The following is a 22,177-nucleotide window of genomic DNA, read 5'->3' on the forward strand; positions in this document are numbered from 1 at the left end:
GGGGGAGCAGTAGCTGAACAAGGCTGTGAGTCATTCGGGATCTACCAGTCCTTGCAGATGTTGTAGGAATTCTTGAAGGGGAGCTTGAACCTCACGGACACTTTCTCCTTCCTCTCTCTCACATAAGTTTTTCATGCTTATACATGCGCTCACATACACATAGATGCTTTCTCATATATTCACATGTTCTTATCCACACATCTGCTCTCACACTTGCTCTTTTACACACACTTACCACACACACACACTCTCTCTCTCTCACACACACATATGCTCTCACACTTGCTCTTTTACACACACAATACATACATACATACACATGCTCTCAGGCACATTCATAGATGCTTTCTTTCTCACACACGCAGATGCTCTCACATACACAGATGCTCTCTCATATATATACATACACTTGCTTTCACCCATACACATTGATGCTCTCACACACGCTCACACAGGCACATGCTCTCATACACACACACACACACACACAAAGAAAGATGCTTACATACACATACAGATGCTCTTTCTCACGCAACCCATGCTCTTTCACATTCACACCCACACATGCTGTCCATCAGGCTCAGTCTCCCCTTTCTGTTGTGGTGGTGAGAGGGATGAGCTCAGCAGGCAGACGAGGTTTCTTATTTTCTTCTGCCATTGCTAGGCCTCTTCTTTCCTCCTGCCACTGGCGGGCTGTGCTCCACCAGCAGCCACGAAGCCTTTTCTCTTCCTCCTGCCCAGGCCTGGTGCCTGTAGGAGGGGCAGAGGCAGACCAAAAATGAAAGAATCGGGCCGCCGGTGGACCCCCCATCTCACCGGCAGTGAAGACAAGAAGAGGCCCTTGCATGATCCGACCGAGAGCAGGAAGGAGCTCGTTCAGCTGCTGCTCCTTCTCCTGTGCTCAAGATCAGCATAAAGGAAGTGCTAGCCCCACGATTTTTGAATACAGCGAGGCCGGCACAGGAGAAGGAGCAGCAGCTGAACGGGCTCCCTTCTGCTCTGGTCGTATCATGCAAGGGCCCCTTCTTGTCTTCGCCGCCGGTGGGATGGGGTCCACTGGTGGAGCTTGAGGTCTGCTTTTCTTCCTCCTCCTACCGAGGCGGCCATGAAGCCTCTTCTCTTCCTCCTGCTGTCAGCAGCGCACGGGATCTTCTCTTATTTCGTTTGCCGGCAGGGGGTGGGAACAGGCCTGGCGCGACCGGGTGTGCATATTGTGCACTTGCATGGGGCGGCACACCTGGGGGAGGCGGCAAGCCGGTGGCAGCAGGAGAGGCCGCAGGGCCGCCTGCAGCCAAAGATGGAGAAAGGCTGCAAGCCACTGGCATCCAAGCCGCCACTGGCCGTTAGAGAGGCCCTATCTCATTTCCGTGTGAGTGCGCGCCTGCATGCATGTGCACAGCTTCCACTCTCCCCACCCACCGCCAATCAGGAAGGCCCGTGGGGCCGTGATGGACAGGGCCAGTGAAAGCCTGCCTGCCTTCCACTCCATCCTCAGGCTCCCAATAATGACTACACTGCTGGGGGGGAGCAGACGGGTCTGAGAGGTATTTGAATATTAAAAAACCTCTCAGGCCCCTGGCCCCCCACTCCCACCCCGCAGCATCGTCGTCATTATTGGGAGCCCAGGGCTGGAATGGAAGGCAGAAAATCTTTGAGTGTGCATGCAACAGAGAAGCTCTTGCTATCTGCTGCATGCACACTCAAGGAGGAACAGAGCAGGAGCAGGAACAGGGGTGTATGGGAAGGAGGAGAGGGAAACCCACCCCGACCGAGCAGATCCAGTGCGAGGGAAGGCTGGGTCAAAGAGCAGTGGTGGGGAGGGAAAGAGAGCAGCCCTAAGGGGAGAACAGGGCCTCCTGGGGAAATGGCATGGAGGTACAAAAAGATAGCTGGAGAGGAGAGAGTGAGGAATGTCTGAGGGATTAAGTGGGAGAGTGGAAATTTGCAGATTGAAGGGAGAGAAGGGTCTCAGATTGGGTGGGAGGGATTGAGGAAGAGAGCAGAAAGGAGGGAGAGAGAGTGGCCCCAGGTGGGAGAGAAGCCTGGGTATGGGAGAACAGGTATTTGGATTGGGAGTGGGGACAAGAGCGAGGATTGGGGGATTGAGTAGGAAAACAGTAACGTAGGGATTAGAGAGAGGGGAAGAGCGAGGACTGGTTGATGAGAGAGGGTGAGGCTGCCTGTGGTGGAAAGAGCAAAGACTCTGGGATTGAGCTGGCAGGGGACGCTTGGCTGAAATTTTGTCTAGGGCACCTAATATCCTTGCACTGGCTCTGCTAATGGAGCTCATCCCACCACGGCCCGAAGATAACAGGAGGACATGTGTGTGAGTGACTGAGAGCAATTGTGTGTCTGAGAGCCTGTATGTTTATGCATGTGTATGTGTCTATTTGAGAGCCTGTGTGTGTGTCTGTGTGAGAGTCTATGTGCCTGTGAATGTGCCTGTTTGAGAGCCTGTGAGTATGTTTGTGTGCCTGTGAGAGCCCATGTGTCACATATAGGCTCTCACTGATACACCTACACATAGGGGCAGATTTTCAAAGGGGTACGTGCGTAAGATATGCACGTACCCCCGAAAACCTGCCCCAAGCTCGAGCTGCGCACGCTGAGCCTATGTTGAATAGGCTCGGTGGCGCCCGCAAGCCCCGGGACGTGCGTAAGTCCCGGGGCTTTGCTAGGGGGGCGTGTCGGGGGCGGCGTGACATTTGGGGGCGTTCCTGGGGGCGTTCCGGGGGGGGGGCGTGGTGCTGGCCCGGGGGCGTTCCGGGGGCATGGCTGAGGCCTCCGGACCAGCCCCCGGGTCTGGTGATGACGCGCCAGCAGCCCACCAAACGGTAGGGGGGGTTTACATAGGGCTGGGGGGTGGGTTAGGTAGGGGAAGGGAGGGGAAAGTACCAGGGGGTGGAGGGAACGAAGGCAGGCTGCGCATCTCGGTGCGCGCAGGCTGCCGATTTTGCGCAGCCTTGCGCGTGCCGACCCCGGATTTTAAAAGATAAGCGCGGCTACGCACGTATCTATTAAAATCTGGCGTAGTCTTGTTTGCGCCGGTCGCGCGAACATAAGTACGCTCGGGCATACTTTATTAAAATCTTTCCCATAATGTATGTGTGAGGGAGAGGGACCCTGTGTATGTTAGAGAGAGGGAGTGTGTTTGAGAGAATGAATGTGTTATTGTGCATGTATATAAGACAAGATAAAATTTGAGCGTCCCTACCTTCCCCAATTCCTGACAATCTCAGGGTGACTGGAAATCAGAAGATCACAGGTATGGAGAGCAGGAGATTTTTTTTAATGCTTATTAGTTTTAATTATTGGGTGTAATTTGATAATTCTGCTCTTTCAAAATATTTAATTTTTGGGGGGGGGGGGGGGAATAGAACATTTTTTAATTATTCGATTTTTTATTCATCAGATATTCTGAAATATTTTATTGGTGTTTGGTAAATTTTGTGTGTTCTATTCATTAACTGTTTGAAATATTTATTCTTTTTATGAATATGATTTTACTATTATGATTTTTTATATTTATTGATTTTATTATTTAATGTTTTTATGAAGAATGGTAATGTTTCTGTTTTTCCATTGTTGCTCTGCATATATAGGCTGACTTGTTGTGGGTTCCAGTTCACTTCTTCTCAGCACATTTCTGTTTATACTTTCTGATCTCTTTATTCTGTATTTGGTGAGGGTTTGTCTGTGTTCTGCATATGTGATCGAGGAGAGGTATTTTGTTGGCATATAATTTCTGTGAAGGGATCTATAGCAGCCTGGTTTGCTAATAAGTTTTATTGGTGTTCTAGGGTCTGGTGTAGTATGTGCAGTGTTGCCCTTTCATAGATAAGATTGTTGGGATTGTTTTGGTATGGGAGATTTACTATATTGTAAGAGTAATTCTGTTTGTTCATGGCTTTTTGAGGGCCAAGCTCACATCCAGCACGCATTACAAAAAGTCTAATTCCATAGGAGCTCTAAGTGTCTTTTTTGCAGAGTTTTCTGGTTGGCACCACAGCAGTGCATGTAAATGTAATATGCATGTTGTAAGTGATATTTTTGCCTCAGCAGACTGTACTTTTGAATGTTCTTTTTCATGTAAAATTTGTTATAAATGCATAATTTAGGTGTGTGTGACTGTAAAGGGTGTGGGGGTGTGCAAGGTTGTAAGGTTTGCCTAGGATACCTAATACCCTTCCCTATCCATGGGTTCTGGGATGGGGGGGGGGGGGGGGGGTGTGTGGGGAATGTCAGTTTTAAAAAATATAGATTGCAGGACCGAGCTGGGCTTCATTTGATGGGCCTGGGACAGGCACTGAATGAATTGGCAGGGGGGGGGAGGATGGACAGCACAGTAATTTTTCGCACAGGGCAGCAAAAAAGCTAGCACTGGCCCTGGGTAGGAACCCGCCGACGTTTAGCTAAATATGTATCAGGAGGCAGGGGGAGGTGGCCACTGAGGGGCAGATTTTATAAATCTGCGCACACGCGTACTTTTGTTCGCGCACCAGGCGCGAACAAGAGTACGCGGGATTTCCAATAGTTTACACGCGTAGCCGCGCGTATCCATTAAAATACGGGGTTGGCGCGCGCAAGGCTGCCCAAAATCGGCAGCCTGCGCGTGCCAAGCCGTGCAGCCTGCCTCCATTCCCTCCGAGGCCGCTCCGAAATCGGAGCGGCCTTGGAGGGAACTTTCCTTCGCCCTCCCCCCACCTTCCCCTCCCTTCCCCTACTAACCCACCCCCCCGGCCCTATCTAAACCTCCCCCCTACCTCTATCACAAAAGTTACGCCTGCTCAAAGCAGGCGTAACTTTGCGTGCGCCGGGCCGGCTGCTGCGCTCCATGTTCCGGTCCGGGGGCTGGTCCAGGGGCCGCTTTCACGCCCCCGGGCCGGAACCACGCCCCTGGACAAGCCCCCGAAACGCCGCGTCACTCCTGACACACCCCCGAAACGCCGCGTCACTCCTGGCACGCCCCTGACACGCCCTCGACATGCCCCTCCATGCAAGCCCCGGGACTTACGTGCGTCCCGGGGCTTGCTCGTGCCGCCGAGCCTATGTAAAATAGGCTTGGCGCGCGCAGGGGGGGATTGGGGTAGGTTTTCGGGGGGTACGCACGTATCTTACGCGCGTACCCCTTTGAAAATCTACCCCTGAGTGTTTGGAGGGCACTTTTTGCCACTCCAAAATTTTGCCGCCTGAAGCGGCCGCCTCACCCTGCCTCATTATAGTACCGCCCCTGCCCAATGTGTTTGCATCTGAAAGACCAATCTTATGTGCTATAAAAATAGTATTATATAATGCCAATACAAAGAATTATTTAAAAAAAAACAACAAAAAAACAGAATCATAGAAGTGTAACTAACCCACCCCAGGAAGAAAATTAGAAATCCATCAAGCCGTTGCTTGTACATTTTCCTGCCCTTCTGGGGCAAGGAAAGGTGAGCAGCTGGGGGAAGGGCTCTGATCTTTTCCCTGCAGTGATTCTTGCAGCTGATTTATAGTTCAGGCTGTGAAATGGTCCTTTCTGTGCTATGATTCTGCCACAGTAACATACAAGCTCCTCAGAGCATATGGTGGAATAACAGCATCAGGGCTTGGGCTGAAATGTGGTGTCAGTTGGACTGACTCACTCCCATCATGTAAAAGCAAATGTGCATTTATGTGTGTGTTTATATGTGAGTTTATGAGTGTGATTATGTGTGTGTATCTATGTGTGTATGTGTGCATGCATGTGTGTGTGCTTATGGGTGTATGTGTGTGTTTATGTGTGCATGTGTTTATATATGTGCATGTGTGTCTATGTGCGTGTGTATGCTTATATGTGTTTTTATGTGTTTATGTGTGTGTGCTTGTGTGTGTTATGTGTGTTTGTGTATATGTGTGTGTATTTTTATATATATGTGTGGGTATGCTTATATGTGTGTTTATGTGTGACTTTATGTTTTTGTTTATGTGTGTGTGTGTGTTTTTATGTGTGTTTATGTGTGTGTGTGTGTGCTTTCCTGGCCTGAAACTCACAGACAGACCTTGCCAGGCTTTGTGCTGCACTGACAGTGTAAGAAGGATTGTTCAGGAAAAATCTCCTTCAGGATCTTCTGTCTCATTGGAGTTTTCTGAGGTGTTCCTCATTCCCACCGTGTATCTACCCCACAGTACCATCCTTTTCTCTTATGCTTCTTTATAGCAACAGCAGCCCTGAAATGCTTCAATATTGACACCAAGAGGAAGTGGATCCACGCATTGCCATCCAGCAAAGATTCTCTGTTTGGTCAGAAGGTTCTTCAACACACGGATGGGATCAGTAGTTGGTAAGACCTACGCTAAATCATAAAGAGCCCTTGTGTGCTTTGAGGGTATGGAAGGAAACCGGAGGGGCAAGCAGGAGGAGGGAAGGCACTGGAGGTCCGGGTCCATTTCAGCAAACCCTGGAAGGAGAAGATCAGAGTTGCTGAAGCCTATGTGAGCATTAGTTAAAACCAAAACTTAAATTCTGAGAATTAGCAGGAACTTCCCTTAATTTTTGTTCATTTGTTTAAATCCAGTCAGCAGCCTCCCAAGCTGTTCCTAGTGCAGCCCACACTGGCACTTTGGTTAGAAGAGGAAGCCTGGCCTTATTTTGGCAGATGGCAGCCATTGGGCCTGGGGGGGAGTCACTCGATTCCTCGCTGTGCTCTTAGGGAGGATTCCACTCCTTTCCTCTTTACATTTCAAGCAGCAGCGCTGGAGCCTCCCGCCCTTTGGTCTGGTCTAGGGCAGGCTGGATCTTCTCACATATCCTCTCCAGCAGAGACTGAGTCGAGCTTTGTGGTTCCATTGCCAGGAAACCAATGAGGGGGTCACATGGGGATTTATTTATTTACAAGTTTTTGTATACCGTCATTCGGTGGGTTCCATCATTATTTATTTATTTATTTATTTATTTATTTATTTATTGGTTTTTATATACCGCCGCTCATCAAAGATATCATGTCGGTGTACATAGAACAAAAATACGCAGTTGCGTGTACATATAACAGTATAATAATAGCTGAATTCCACAATAAATTAAAACAGTAAAATACAATATCAAGAACAACTTATTTAACGGAATATTAGATAGTAAAATAGAGTAAAATAAATGTGATTGCATAACTTAATCTAGTATCAAAAGAAAGACTAAGAAATCATAACGGTTTACAACATTTGCATAAAACTTCTAATGCATTTTCAAATCCTAAAATCATACATAAAATACATAAAGCATAAATCATACATAAAGCAGTAAAATATATAAAAAATATTAATAGCACATAAATTAAATATAAACAAGAGTAAATATCAGAGATAAAAAATAAAAGGTCAAATAAAATTTCTGTATAAAACTAATAAAATAGTTTAGTTTCTGAATTTAAATTAAAAGACAATTCAATGGTAAAAGGAGTCAGTAATCTTTTTGCTGATAAAAGAATTAACTGAACAGTATATTGCTTGAGAGTGAATGTCAGTGAGTTTCAGAGCATGCCTTCCTGGACAACCAGGTTTTTATCTCTTTTTTAAAGCTTTTTATGTTTTGTTGTAAGCGAGTTTCAGTAGGTAGTGAGTTCCATAGTTTCGTGCTTGCTAATGAAATTGCTCTCTATCTTACTTGTGTTAATTGGGCAGTTTTTATTGAGGGAATAGGTAAAAGTCCTTGATTCGTAGATCGTAAATTATGCTGTGGTGTGTGTATTTTTATGGCTGTATTGAGCCAGTCTGATTTATCTCCAAAGATGATTGTGAGTTATTGTTAGAATTTTGTATTCAACTCTATATTTTATAGGAAGCCAGTGCAGTGATATTAAGACCTTCCTCTCTCCCAGATGGTTGCTAAAGTTAGGATGAACTTTATTACCTCGCTGCAAAGTACCTAAAATTTCAAAGGTACTTTCCTCTGGAGAACTGGTATGGGGGAAAGAACCTATGCACTTCTGCACCTGCTCTAATGTGGGGAGATCTGATCCCACTCAGAGCACGCCCCGGGGTGCACATCTCCCCTGCCTTGAGCACAAGTGGACAGTTTGCACAGATAAATCCTGATTTACCCACTTACAGATGAATTTTCAAAGGAGTAATGCAATCATAGCAACTTTCGAAAGTCATTTACTCGCATAAAGTGCACTTGCACAGGTAAATCCTATGAACAATTTAATGGCATATATTGTAGCAATTTTCAAAAGCCTACTTACATGAGTAAAACCCAATTTTAATTGTGTAAATGCTTTTGAAAATCTGCCCTATGAGCTCAGTTTTCAAAGCCATTCCTGCACAGAAACTTGTGTGTTATGCATGCAAACGGCTGTTACAAAACAGCCCAGAATGCAGTGCACGCAAAGGTCCACACATGACCTAGTTACACGCGTGGCTTGTATGCATTCCAGGGGAGTGGGGGAGGAGGGGGACAGAGTCGGAACACAAAATGTGCGCTATCTGATTTTAAAAAGCAGAGCTGCACAAGTTATGTCCTCCGAAGAGTAACTGTGTGTGAGTTAAACTGTGCATACACAGAGCCAATTACCTAAGCATCGTCAAAGTAAATTGAAAATGCAAGCTGAAGTCTGCCTATACAAGTAACCCTTCATGCACACCTCGAGCAGCCGAGTTAGGAGGGAGATTTTAGGACAAACCTGCATTTATTCCCTATATTTATACCATGTCTTTCTTTAGAGCAATCAAAATACTACATAGTAACAATAATACAAGCAATTCAATAAAACAATCATTCACCCAGTAAACTAATACCTTTACGTATATAATAACAGAAAATACTATCACCTAAACCTTAAAATATGTTCCTAATATCACGATGCAGTAGGACTTGAAATAACTGTATATCAAACCTCCTCTCCCTATCTACAGCCAATTGAAATGTCTTACCCCCTTCCCCAAAATGTAAACCCTCTGTCATACAATATCATAATTAAAATGCAAAAGAATTATCTGACAAATCCATCCTGGAGCACTCTGGCATCTGCAGAGCTGATTTCAAATGGAGAAAGCAGGGTCTACAAATCCCTTCTTGCACGCTTCTGCTGCTAGGAGGGGTATTTATGGTCTGCCTTCTTGCATGCTTCTGCTGCTGGGAGGGGTATTTATGGCCTGCCTTCTTGCACGCTTCTGCTGCTGGGAGGGGTATTTATGGCCTGCCTTCTTGCATGTTTCTGGTGCTGGGAGGGGTATTTATGGCCTACCTTCTTGCATGTTTCTGCTGCTGGCAGGGGTATTTATGGCCTGCCTTCTTGCATGCTTCTGCTGCTGGGAGGGGTATTTATGGCCTGCCTTCTTGCACGCTTCTGCTGCTGGGAGGGGTATTTATGGCCTGCCTTCTTGCACGCTTCTGCTGCTGGGAGGGGTATTTATGGTCTGCCTTCTTGCACGCTTCTGCTGCTGGGAGGGGTATTTATGGCCTGCCTTTTTGCACGCTTCTGCTGCTGGGAGGGTATTTATGGCCTGCCTTCTTGCACGCTTCTGCTGCTGGGAGGGTATTTATGGCCTGCCTTCTTGCACGCTTCTGCTGCTGGGAGGGGTATTTATGGCCTGCCTTCTTGCATGCTTCTGCTGCTGGGAGAGGTATTTATGGCCTGCCTTCTTGCACGCTTCTGCTGCTGGGAGGGTATTAATGGCCTGCCTTATTGCACGCTTCTGCTGCTGGGAGGGGTATTTATGGCCTGCCTTCTTGCACGTTTCTGCTGTTGGCAGGGGTATTTATGGCCTGCCTTCTTGCACGCTTCTGCTGCTGGGAGGGGTATTTATGGCCTGCCTTCTTGCACGTATCTGCTGCTGGCAGGGGTATTTATGGCCTGCCTTCTTGCACGTTTCTGCTGCTGGCAGGGGTATTTATGGCCTGCCTTCTTGCACGTTTCTGCTGCTGGCAGGGGTATTTATGGCCTGCCTTCTTGCACGCTTCTGCTGCTGAGAGGGGTATTTATGGCCTGCCTTCTTGCACGCTTCTGCTGCTGGGAGAGGTATTTATGGCCTGCCTTCTTGCACGCTTCTGCTGCTGGGAGGGGTATTTATGGCCTGCCTTCTTGCACGTTTCTGCTGCTGGCAGGGGTATTTATTGCCTGCCTTCTTGCACGCTTCTGCTGCTGGGAGGGGTATTTATGGCCTGCCTTCTTGCACGTTTCTGCTGCTGGCAGGGGTATTTATGGCCTGCCTTCTTGCACGTTTCTGCTGCTGGCAGGGGTATTTATGGTCTGCCTTCTTGCACGCTTCTGCTGCTGGGAGGGGTATTTATGGCCTGCCTTCTTGCACGCTTCTGCTGCTGGGAGGGGTATTTATGGCCTGCCTTCTTGCACGTTTCTGCTGCTGGCAGGGGTATTTATGGCCTGCCTTCTTGCACGTTTCTGCTGCTGGGAGGGGTATTTATGGCCTGCCTTCTTGCACGTTTCTGCTGCTGGCAGGGGTATTTATGGCCTGCCTTCTTGCACGCTTCTGCTGCTGGCAGGGTTATTTATGGCCTGCCTTCTTGCACGTTTCTGCTGCTGGTAGGGGTATTTATGGCCTGCCTTCTTGCACGCTTCTGCTGCTGGGAGGGGTATTTATGGCCTGCCTTCTTGCACGTTTCTGCTGCTGGCAGGGGTATTTATGGCCTGCCTTCTTGCACGCTTCTGCTGCTGGGAGGGGTATTTATGGCCTGCCTTCTTGCACGCTTCTGCTGCTGGCAGGGGTATTTATGGCCTGCCTTCTTGCACGCTTCTGCTGCTGGCAGGGGTATTTATGGCCTGCCTTCTTGCTTGCTTCTGCTGCTGTGAGGGGTATTTATGGAGCACCCACGTGCTGGAAGCCATGGGGGCTGGACAGATACCATCCTAGGATATTAAGGGAGCTCAGGGTTCTAGTGGGTCCCCAGTTTTGTATGTCTTTAACCTGGGGGAAATTCATTAGGGACTACACAGATGATGTTCAAATTTTACTGCCTTGAAAAGAAGTCTATTACAAAACTTAATCTTTTGCCAATTATTTAAAGATGAATGGCAACCTCCCCAGAAATTCTGTGGGTGAGTCTCTCGCCCCTCCGAGATCAATTTTCCAAGCTTCAGATCAATCTCTCCATGGAGGTAACAAATCTGGGACTCTAGGCTGATTAAAGACTTACCCTGGGAAGTCAAACAAAGAGTCTCATTTAAATTATACTAAGAGAAGCAGCTACACCATTCTTGTGCCCTCCAGATCTAAGGGTAGTGATGGAATCTGTAGTGCTGTCGCACCTCAGTTATTGTAACTCTGTTCATTTGGTTTTCCAAAAGTTGAACTGAACAGATTGCATCTTGGAGCTTAGAATTATTATGAGATTTGAGGGAGGGAAGAGAGCTTCACCTTTGTTAATGGCCTTGCATTAGCTGTCCATTGCCTCACAAATTCAATTTATTTATTTTCCAACTTTTATATACCGTGCATGCAGCAAAACCTGACCGGAACAGTGCACAACATAGCCAAAATATTGTTGGTGGTTTATTGGGCCCTAGGAGGGACTGGGCCAAAATATCTGATAGATAAGATTATCTGGCACATACCTGCAAGATCTTAGTGACTGAATAGTGAAAGAAGACAGGATGCTCCCTCAGCTAAAGCTTTTGCTAAGGCCAGAACCAGATCACAAACTTATGTAAGAGTGGTGCCTACTTGGTGAAATATTTTGCCAGTTACCACGAGGAATTCCATGAATTATTTTCTTTCTTTTGTTTTTTCTGCACAAACTGAAAATGTGTTTTTTTAGTAAGTGATCCTTCAGAGTGCTTAAAAATATATGAAAAATAGTGTGCATTTGGGTTACATGCACAGTCCTTTGAATGTGAAGACCGTAGACCTGTCCGACAGTAATCTGATTAGGAATGGAGTGTTAAGTAACAACAAAGATGTAATTGATATTTTATTATTGCCACATTTTTATGTATTTTGCTATTGTATGTTTATTGATTGTATTTTATTTGCTGAAAAAACCTGTGACTTTGGAAGTCAGAATATGAGTTTGTAAAGAGAAAAGAATGTTCTAGAACAAGAGCTCATGGGATGAGGTTCCAAAATGGTAGATTCAGGAGCTCAACAGCAGAAAATATTTCTTCATGGAAAGGCCTCTAGGGGAGATGCTGGAGACTAAAATAGTAACAGAATTCAATAAACCTGGCGGAAGCACAGAAGATCCCTTGTTGCAGAGTAGTGAGGGGAGAACCAGAGTTCAGCTGGGATGCACCAAGACCAACCAGATAGGCCTTCTGGTCCCTCTCTGCTGTCCATTCTGTTTACCAATCCTACCATTCTGAAAGCTCCTGCTGGGAAGAGATGGGCAGGAGTTCATCTGGGAGGAGGAAAGTGTGAATTTGACAAAAGAGAGAGAGCAGTCTCCCTTCTAGTGACAGAGAGGGAGAAACTTGTGTTTGTAAGAACCATGGATAGGGAGCCCTTGAGAAGATGAGTATGGGAGAAGACCCTGAGCAAGAAACTGCTTGGACAGTACAGGGTTAAAGCCCAGAGGAGTGGGACTGGGGAGCTGAAAGGCATGGGTTCTCGGGTCAGTAAATGACGAGATGATCTTTATATGTCCTACTGGGTCTCAGTGTCATTAAGAGCAGGGAGACACCACGTCCCTCACGTTTACATAAATGCATTTTATTTAGCAATGGAAAAAAACTTTATCCCTGGGTCTGGATTCAGGCTGAGATCAGTTAGTCCAGTGGATTTGGGAGTGTGGGAGCAGTACGGATAGTATGTTTCAGATAACACTTTAACATCAGTCATAGTAAAGGCCTGAATACAGATTGCAGTCAGTTTTTGTAGTTCATTGTAACTTTTTCTTGTTTCTTAGGATGCTGGTCACTGCCCCTGCAGATAACATTTGGAGCAGAAGGTTTGGAGGGCTGCATCAGTGTGAAATCCACCCCAATGTGTCAGTAATATCATGTACAGAGATTGATCTCACCAGAGGTAAAGTTAGCCACAATTCACTGGCACCTTTCACCCAGTCAGACTCAGCAGTGGGGGGGCAGTGTCTGAATAAGCCTGGAAAAAGAGTTCCCGTCTCATGCTTTCTCTCTGGCTCAGAGTCCAGGCATTTTAGTGGAGCTGTGAAGTAATGTGTGTGTGCTGCACCTGTCCTGAGATAGGGTAGTGGTGTGAGTGCCTGTGTGCTGCACCTGTCCTGAGATGGGGTAGTGGTGTGAATGTCTGTGTGCTGCACCTGTCCTGAGATGGGGTAGTGGTGTGAATGTCTGTGTGCTGCACCTGTCCTGAGATGGGGTAGTGGTGTGAATGTCTGTGTGCTGCACCTGTCCTGAGATGGGGGTGTGGTGTGAGTGTCTGTGTGCTGCACCTGTCCTGAGATGGGGTAGTGGTGTGAGTGTCTGTGTGCTGCACCTGTCCTGAGATGGGGTAGTGGTGTGAGTGTCTGTGTGCTGCACCTGTCCTGAGATGGGGTAGTGGTGTGAGTGTCTGTGTGCTGCACCTGTCCTGAGATGGGGTAGTGGTGTGAGTGTCTGTGTGCTGCACCTGTCCTGAGATGGGGTAGTGGTGTGAGTGTCTGTGTGCTGCACCTGTCCTGAGATAGGGTAGTGGTGTGAGTGCCTGTGTGCTGCACCTGTCCTGAGATGGGGTAGTGGTGTGAATGTCTGTGTGCTGCACCTGTCCTGAGATGGGGTAGTGGTGTGAATGTCTGTGTGCTGCACCTGTCCTGAGATGGGGTAGTGGTGTGAATGTCTGTGTGCTGCACCTGTCCTGAGATGGGGTAGTGGTGTGAGTGTCTGTGTGCTGCACCTGTCCTGAGATGGGGTAGTGGTGTGAGTGTCTGTGTGCTGCACCTGTCCTGAGATGGGGTAGTGGTGTGAGTGTCTGTGTGCTGCACCTGTCCTGAGATGGGGTAGTGGTGTGAGTGTCTGTGTGCTGCACCTGTCCTGAGATGGGGTAGTGGTGTGAGTGTCTGTGTGCTGCCCCTGTCCTGAGATAGGGTAGTGGTGTGAGTGTCTGTGTGCTGCACCTGTTCTGAGATGGGGTAGTGGTGTGAATGTCTGTGTGCTGCACCTGTCCTGAGATGGGGTAGTGGTGTGAATGTCTGTGCTGCACCTGTCCTGAGATAGGGTAGTGGTGTGAATGTCTGTGTGCTGCACCTGTCCTGAGATGGGGTAGTGGTGTGAGTGTCTGTGTGCTGCACCTGTCCTGAGATGGGGTAGTGGTGTGAGTGTCTGTGTGCTGCCCCTGTCCTGAGATAGGGTAGTGGTGTGAGTGTCTGTGTGCTGCACCTGTCCTGAGATGGGGTAGTGGTGTGAGTGTCTGTGTGCTGCCCCTGTCCTGAGATAGGGTAGTGGTGTGAGTGTCTGTGTGCTGCACCTGTTCTGAGATGGGGTAGTGGTGTGAGTGTCTGTGTGCTGCACCTGTCCTGAGATGGGGTAGTGGTGTGAGTGTCTGTGTGCTGCACCTGTTCTGAGATGGGGTAGTGGTGTGAGTGTCTGTGTGCTGCACCTGTTCTGAGATGGGGTAGTGGTGTGAATGTCTGTGTGCTGCACCTGTCCTGAGATGGGGTAGTGGTGTGAGTGCCTGTGTGCTGCACCTGTCCTGAGATGGGGTAGTGGTGTGAGTGTCTGTGTGCTGCACCTGTCCTGAGATGGGGGTAGTGGTGTGAATGTCTGTGTGCTGCACCTGTCCTGAGATAGGGTAGTGGTGTGAGTGCCTGTGTGCTGCACCTGTCCTGAGATGGGGTAGTGGTGTGAGTGTCTGTGTGCTGCACCTGTCCTGAGATGAGGTAGTGGTGTGAGTGCCTGTGTGCTGCACCTGTCCTGAGATGGGGTAGTGGTGTGAGTGTCTGTGTGCTGCACCTGTCCTGAGATGGGGTAGTGGTGTGAGTGTCTGTGTGCTGCCCCTGTCCTGAGATAGGGTAGTGGTGTGAGTGTCTGTGTGCTGCACCTGTTCTGAGATGGGGTAGTGGTGTGAGTGTCTGTGTGCTGCACCTGTCCTGAGATGGGGGTAGTGGTGTGAGTGTCTGTGTGCTGCACCTGTTCTGAGATGGGGTAGTGGTGTGAGTGTCTGTGTGCTGCACCTGTTCTGAGATGGGGTAGTGGTGTGAATGTCTGTGTGCTGCACCTGTCCTGAGATGGGGTAGTGGTGTGAGTGCCTGTGTGCTGCACCTGTCCTGAGATGGGGTAGTGGTGTGAGTGTCTGTGTGCTGCACCTGTCCTGAGATGGGGTAGTGGTGTGAATGTCTGTGTGCTGCACCTGTCCTGAGATAGGGTAGTGGTGTGAGTGCCTGTGTGCTGCACCTGTCCTGAGATGGGGTAGTGGTGTGAGTGTCTGTGTGCTGCACCTGTCCTGAGATGGGGTAGTGGTGTGAGTGCCTGTGTGCTGCACCTGTCCTGAGATGGGGTAGTGGTGTGAGTGTCTGTGTGCTGCACCTGTCCTGAGATGGGGTAGTGGTGTGAATGTCTGTGTGCTGCACCTGTCCTGAGATGGGGTAGTGGTGTGAGTGTCTGTGTGCTGCACCTGTCCTGAGATGGGGTAGTGGTGTGAATGTCTGTGTGCTGCACCTGTCCTGAGATAGGGTAGTGGTGTGAGTGCCTGTGTGCTGCACCTGTTCTGAGATGGGGTAGTGGTGTGAATGTCTGTGTGCTGCACCTGTCCTGAGATAGGGTAGTGGTGTGAGTGCCTGTGTGCTGCACCTGTCCTGAGATGGGGTAGTGGTGTGAGTGTCTGTGTGCTGCACCTGTCCTGAGATGGGGTAGTGGTGTGAGTGTCTGTGTGCTGCACCTGTCCTGAGATGGGGTAGTGGTGTGAGTGCCTGTGTGCTGCACCTGTCCTGAGATGGGGTAGTGGTGTGAGTGTCTGTGTGCTGCCCCTGTCCTGAGATGGGGTAGTGGTGTGAGTGTCTGTGTGCTGCACCTGTCCTGAGATGGGGTAGTGGTGTGAGTGCCTGTGTGCTGCACCTGCCCTGAGATGGGGTAGTGGTGTGAGTGTCTGTGTGCTGCACCTGTCCTGAGATGGGGTAGTGGTGTGAGTGCCTGTGTGCTGCACCTGTCCTGAGATGGGGTAGTGGTGTGAGTGTCTGTGTGCTGCACCTGTCCTGAGATGGGGTAGTGGTGTGAGTGCCTGTGTGCTGCACCTGTCCTGAGATGGGGTAGTGGTGTGAGTGTCTGTGTGCTGCACCTGTCCTGAGATGAGGTAGTGGTGTGAGTGCCTGTGTGCTGCACCTGTCCTGAGATGGGGTAGTGGTGTGAGTGTCTGTGTGCTGCCCCTGTCCTGAGATGGGGTAGTAGTGTGAATGTCTGTGTGCTGCACCTGTCCTGAGATGGGGTAGTGGTGTGAATGTCTGTGTGTGCACCTGTCCTGAGATGGGGTAGTGGTGTGAGTGCCTGTGTGCTGCACCTGTCCTGAGATGGGGTAGTGGTGTGAGTGTCTGTGTGCTGCACCTGTCCTGAGATGGGGTAGTGGTGTGAGTGTCTGTGTGCTGCACCTGTCCTGAGATGGGGTAGTGGTGTGAGTGTCTGTGTGCTGCACCTGTCCTGAGATGGGGTAGTGGTGTGAGTGTCTGTGTGCTGCACCTGTTCTGAGATGGGGTAGTGGTGTGAATGTCTGTGTGCTGCACCTGTCCTGAGATGGGGTAGTGGTGTGAATGTCTGTGCTGCACCTGTCCTGAGATGGGGTAGTGGTGTGAGTGTCTGTGTGCTGCACCTGTCCTGAGATGGGGTAGTGGTGTGAATGTCTGTGTGCTGCACCTGTCCTGAGATGGGGTAGTGGTGTGAATGTCTGTGCTGCACCTGTCCTGAGATGGGGTAGTGGTGTGAATGTCTGTGTGCTGAACCTTTCCTGTGATGGGGTGGTAGTGTGTGTGCACGCGTGTGTGTGCTGCACCTGTCCTGTGATGGGGTGGTAGTGTGTGTGCACGCGTGTGTGTGTTGCACCTGTCCTGTATGGACTAGTTTTGTGTGTGCTGCACCTGTCCTGTGATGGGGTGGTAGTGTGTGTGCTCGCGTGTGTGTGTTGCACCTGTCCTGTATGGACTAGTTTTGTGTGTGCTGCACCTGTCCTGTGTTGGAGTGGGGAGTTTGTGTGTCTGGGTGCTGGACCTGTTCTATGGTAGTGCGTGTGTGTGTCTGTCTGTCTGCCTTTCTATCTGTGTGCTGCATCAGTCCTGTGGTGGGTTGGTGTGCATGTTTATGTATTTGTGTATGTTTCTGTGTGTCTGTGTGCTGCACCTGTCCTGTGGTGGGGTAGTGGGGTGTGTGTGTGTGTGTGGCAGTGTATGCTGCATTGTCCTGTGATGGGGTGGTGGTGGTGTGTGTGTGGGTTTGTGCTGCACCTGTCCTATGGTAGGGTGGTGTGTCTGTGCGTCTGTGTGCCATACCTGTCCGGTGGTAGAGTGGTGGTGGTGTGCATGAGTATGTGGGAGAGGAGAACGTGCACTGCTGGTGCCCATGCTATACGTGTGCATGTGCACGCACGTGGGTTTGGTGAGAAGCTTGTCCTGTTGCTGCCTCTGTGCTGCACCTGCTCTGGAGATAATGTCAGTTTTCAGTACCGCTGCTCTGGCAGTTTTTCCACAAACTGTAAAGTCACTCCCGAAACAAAGTATTGTGGTTGCCATGTTAGTCCACTTGAACATTTAGAAAGAAGAGTCAAGCGTGAAGCTGTACGAGAGACCTCCGTCACTCCTCTGCTGTAATGGCATGTGCAGACCACCTAAGGCCAAGGTGACTCCGTACTATTTATCTGCTGACCCGATGAAGGGCTTCTCACAACAAAATTATTTGAAGAAACGTTTTTTTAGAACGCCAACCAAGTTTTTATGAAAAACCAAAAAAATTTTTAAGGGAGAAAAGCGATGTTTCATAAAATTATTTCAAGGTACCATCCAGGTTACCCTTATTATTTTTTAATCATAAACACCACCGTCCACCCTGAATAAATTTACTACTTTCTCATATCAAAAAACCATTTTTATTTATTTTTAATATTTTTATTCATAAAATATTGTGAAAAGTCCATGGTAAACCTGAATGTAAAACGTCCACCACCACACTATTCATCAATCATGTTTGTTGTAAATTCTTCTTGATAAGCCATACTTAAGGTTGTGATCCTGAGAAGTCAATGCAACCGAAGCGTCTTATACCCAACAAGGCCAAGTTTCGAATATCTTCTTCTTCAGGGGAAACGCTTAACCTCTGCTCGTCTCAGTTCTGTATCACTATTAATCAATCCGCTTTCTGCTTAAATTCAAAAAACGCTCGCAGCGCCTCCTCAATTAAAAAAAAATGGCGGATCAAAGTTCTCATTCACAGCGTCCTCATTTAAAGGGACTCAATCATGTGACCCCCTCCCAAGCTTCAATGTCCAACAGCCAGCCCTTTAAACTGCTCTTAAAGTCTCTTTAAAGTAATGAGAGCCAGTTTTACATTCAGGTTTACCATGGACTTTTCACAACATTTTATGAATAAAAATATTAAAAATAAATAAAAATGGTTTTTTGATATGAGAAAGTAATACATTTATTCAGGGTGGACGGTGGTGTTTATGATTAAAAAATAATAAGGGTAACCTAGATGGTACCTTGAAATAATTTTATGAAACATCACTTTTCTCCCTTAAAAATTTGTTTGGTTTTTCATAAAAACTTGGTTGGCGTTCTAAAAAAAACGTTTCTTCAAAATAATTTTGTTGTGAGAAGCTATGTATGAATAAGAAGTTGTTGAAGGGTGATCAATATTTGATTTATTAGTAAAGCAGTAAAAATTATTAAATCAAATTAAAAAAGAAAATGATAAAAAAGGTAATGTGGGATAGGTAGTGATATTTAATTCAGTTTCCCCCATTTTTGTGGATTGGTTGGTAATATGACCCGATGAAGGGAGCAGAATGCTCCTAAGCTAGTCTCAGATGTTCAGAGTTAGTCCAGTCTGGGGAGGGCGAGGGGTGAGAATCATTTTTTAAGTGATTTATGTGGGAGAAAAGTGTTATTCAGCTGCTGGAAAATTACTTTTCCTGAATGCAGATAAAAATCTCTTGATGTGCTACTTCCACATCAAGAGAAGGTAGGTCGAGGTAGGGAAAGTGCATGCGTCTACCACGTACCATGGGCATCGCAGCCCATGGTATGTGGTAGACGTGATGCTTGACAATTGTAATTGGAAAGGAGATTTGAATGTATTCTGGTACCCAACAATCCAGTCGGGGCAGTCCCAGACCCGTTTCTCAGATCATCACAGTAACAGAGGCCAGGCCCACCTGCGGCTGTAATTCCGTCCTCCTTAGATTATCCCCATGAAGTTATTTTTATAGTGACGCTGTGCTGATCTGCTGTACTGAGTTGACAAAACACCACAGAAAGCATTTTGTGTGACTTTGGATTCTCGGCTCTTTGCAGGAAGGCCCCAGAAGGTAAAAGGTACCCAGCCCATTGCATCATTGGCCAGGGATGCCTCCCGAGTGCTGGTGAGTGGGGAGTGGGGAGGGATCGGAAGGATCCATTCTCCTGGGTCCCTTCAGGCCAGCAGATAGAGGTTGAAGGTTTGACCCGGACATTTTCTGGTTCTGTCTGCTGGCCTCACCTTAATCATTGCTTGTCTTCTGGCTTGCCCCAGGCTTGTGTGCAGCAAAGGAAACACCAGTTCCGGAGCATCACAGAAGAGCTGAATGGGATGTGTACCCTGTTTTCGGCAGAGCTTTCCACTGGCACGCTCCTGAATCTGACCACTATCGGTAGGAAGCAATATGACATCCCCCCTATACTGCTTGCATGAATTGTACCCGTGTTTCTTTACTGTTAACGTTTTAATGAGATATATTTAGCTCATGCCATCCAGTTATTCTGCCGTAATGTTTCATATTCTGACGTTTTCTGCTTATTTATTTTGCATTTTGATTCTTTATTGCTATGCATGCAATTTTTCTGCTTATTGACTTTTACAATTGTTTTTTCCTTCTGTTGTTATCCACTTTGAGAAATAATATTGGAAATGTGGAATACAAATGAAATTAGTAATGATAATACAGCCAAAATGCACCAGAAAGAAGCATTTGATCTCATTATAGTCTCCTCAATGTGCACCAGGTTACATTAGCAGAGAGAATCAGAGGGAGGAGGTGGGATCCCATGCTTAGAGCTTGGGATGTGAGCGCTACTTGCCCCTCCATTACTGGGACCTTGGCCAAGCCCACTGGATCCCCTGGGCCTTACTGTACCTGCCTGCCACTCAGTAATAAAAGTAGCAGCAGATATGCCCCCCTTCTGGAAGCTCTCATGGAGATGAGGCACTGCAATTTGTCGCCCTGCTTTCAAGCCTATTTCTGAAGTGCCTGGATGGAGTGGTGTGAATATTTAAAAAATTATTATTATAGAATACAATAGCATGTCACACTACAGAGAAGCTACCTCACCACCTGGCACAGGACCACTTCAACAAGAAGGATTAGTTCTTCTCTTTGTGATCCTTCCAGGTACTGGTGACTTGGATTAGTCACTGCTGGAGACAGGATGCTGGGCTTGATGGACCCTTGGTCTGACCCAGTATACCATTTCTGATGTTCTTATGTTCTCCAAAGAATACATTCGTAGTCTGAAATAGTCACTTCATAAGAACGACCCTGGTAAATATTTTGGAACAAGTTCTGAATTCTGTGTTATACTCACAGACTGCTGGTGCCATTGCCACGAAACTCAGTATCCTCACCTTGCCGAGCATAGTATTGGACCTCATGCAAACATTCAGAGGGTTTTTGTACCAACCTGTACAACCTGCAGTCTGCAAAATGTCCTAGGTAGAAAGATGCAGCTGGTTGCCTTTTTTTAACATAGGGAAATTGGTTCTTACATTTTTCATTCCTGTAAAACCTCAGATCAGTCCAGACAAGTGGGTTTATGCATCCCTACCAGCAGATGGAGGCAGAGAACAAAACTTTAAGGCACTGCTACATAACTGAGAGTGTCACCTGCAGTCCCTCAGTATTGACCTGTACCCAAGCCAAGATTAGAAATCATACATCTCTCCCAGGGTGAACTGAAAAAAAACCCCGGGGTTGAATTCCCTTGTACTGGAGACCTACAAAACTCCAGGACCCTAAACGTCCTGTCAACTACTTAACTCCATAAACTTAACTGTTGCAATAGGTAAGGAAACTGTCAAATCACACAGATGAGTACCAGGAAAATCAGTCTTTCAGCAGTAACACCTGGGCGGGGCTCTGGACTGATCTGTGGTATTACAGGAACAAAAATTAGCAGGTAAGAACTAATTTTCCTTTCCTGAACATACCCAGATCAGTTCAGAAAAGTGGGATGTACCAACGCAACCCTACACCAGGCGGGAACCCTAGAGACCTGCTCTCAACACACTTTCATCGAAAGTCGTATCCTCCAACTCCCTAACATCCAACCGGTAATGCTTGGTGAAAGTATGAAATGAGGACCACACTGCGGCCCTACATATCTCCTGAAGAGACACCAACTGACATTCCGCCCAAGAGGCTGCCTGCACTCTAATAGAATGCGCTTTAAGACCACTCGGGACTGCACGGCCCTTATAAATATAGGCTGAAGAAATAGCCCTTTTCAACCACTGGGCCAAAGTAGTTTTTGACGCTTTCTCCCCTTTCTTCGCTCCACCGAACAACACAAAAAGGTGGTCCGAATGTCTGAAAGAATTGGAGATCTTCAAATAACGCAAGGGAGCACACTGAACATCCAGGAGGTGAAGATCTCTACCCATAGAAGAATCACGAGACCACTCCGGAAACCCTGGCAATTCCACTGTCTGATTCACAATGTAAGCCAAAACCACCTTTGGTAAAAAGGAAGGCACCGTACTCAAAGACACCTTATCAGAAGAAATACGTAAGAAAGGGTCGTGGCAAGAAAGACTCTGAAGCTCCAAAACAAGTCTGGCTGAGCAGAATGCCACCAGAAAAAACATCTTTAACATAAGATCCTTCAAGGAGGCACGACCTAAAGGCTCAATAGGAAGCTCACAGAGAACCCTCAAGACCAAATTAAGGTTCCAATCCGGACAGACCTTGCGAACTGGAGGTTTCAAATTCTTTACCCCCTTCAGGAAACAGACGACATCAGGATGAGACGCCAAAGGCCTGCCCTGCAACTTGCCCCTGAGAAAGCCCAAGGCTGAACCTGGACTCAGAGCGAACTATTGCAGAAAGGACAAAATATGCAGAACTGATGCCAGAAGAGGATCCAACC

General features: G+C 47.7%; 1 protein-coding gene across 4 annotated transcripts in view; it reads left to right on the forward strand.

Moving 5' to 3' along the window:
• ITGAE (integrin subunit alpha E) overlaps window positions 1-22,177 on the forward strand; it is a 151,868-nt gene that overhangs the window by 19,096 nt on the left and 110,595 nt on the right. For all 4 annotated transcript variants that reach the window (XM_029611310.1, XM_029611307.1, XM_029611309.1 and 1 more), the window contains 4 exons: window positions 6,179-6,302; window positions 12,815-12,933; window positions 19,352-19,419; window positions 19,569-19,686. In XM_029611310.1, the coding sequence (XP_029467170.1) occupies window positions 12,816-12,933; window positions 19,352-19,419; window positions 19,569-19,686 (304 nt within the window). In that variant the 5' untranslated portion in view covers window positions 6,179-6,302; window position 12,815. The remainder of the gene's footprint in view (window positions 1-6,178; window positions 6,303-12,814; window positions 12,934-19,351; window positions 19,420-19,568; window positions 19,687-22,177) is intronic.

This window comes from Rhinatrema bivittatum, chromosome 8 (assembly GCF_901001135.1).
Source record: "Rhinatrema bivittatum chromosome 8, aRhiBiv1.1, whole genome shotgun sequence".
In the NCBI taxonomy this organism is placed as follows: domain Eukaryota; kingdom Metazoa; phylum Chordata; class Amphibia; order Gymnophiona; family Rhinatrematidae; genus Rhinatrema; species Rhinatrema bivittatum.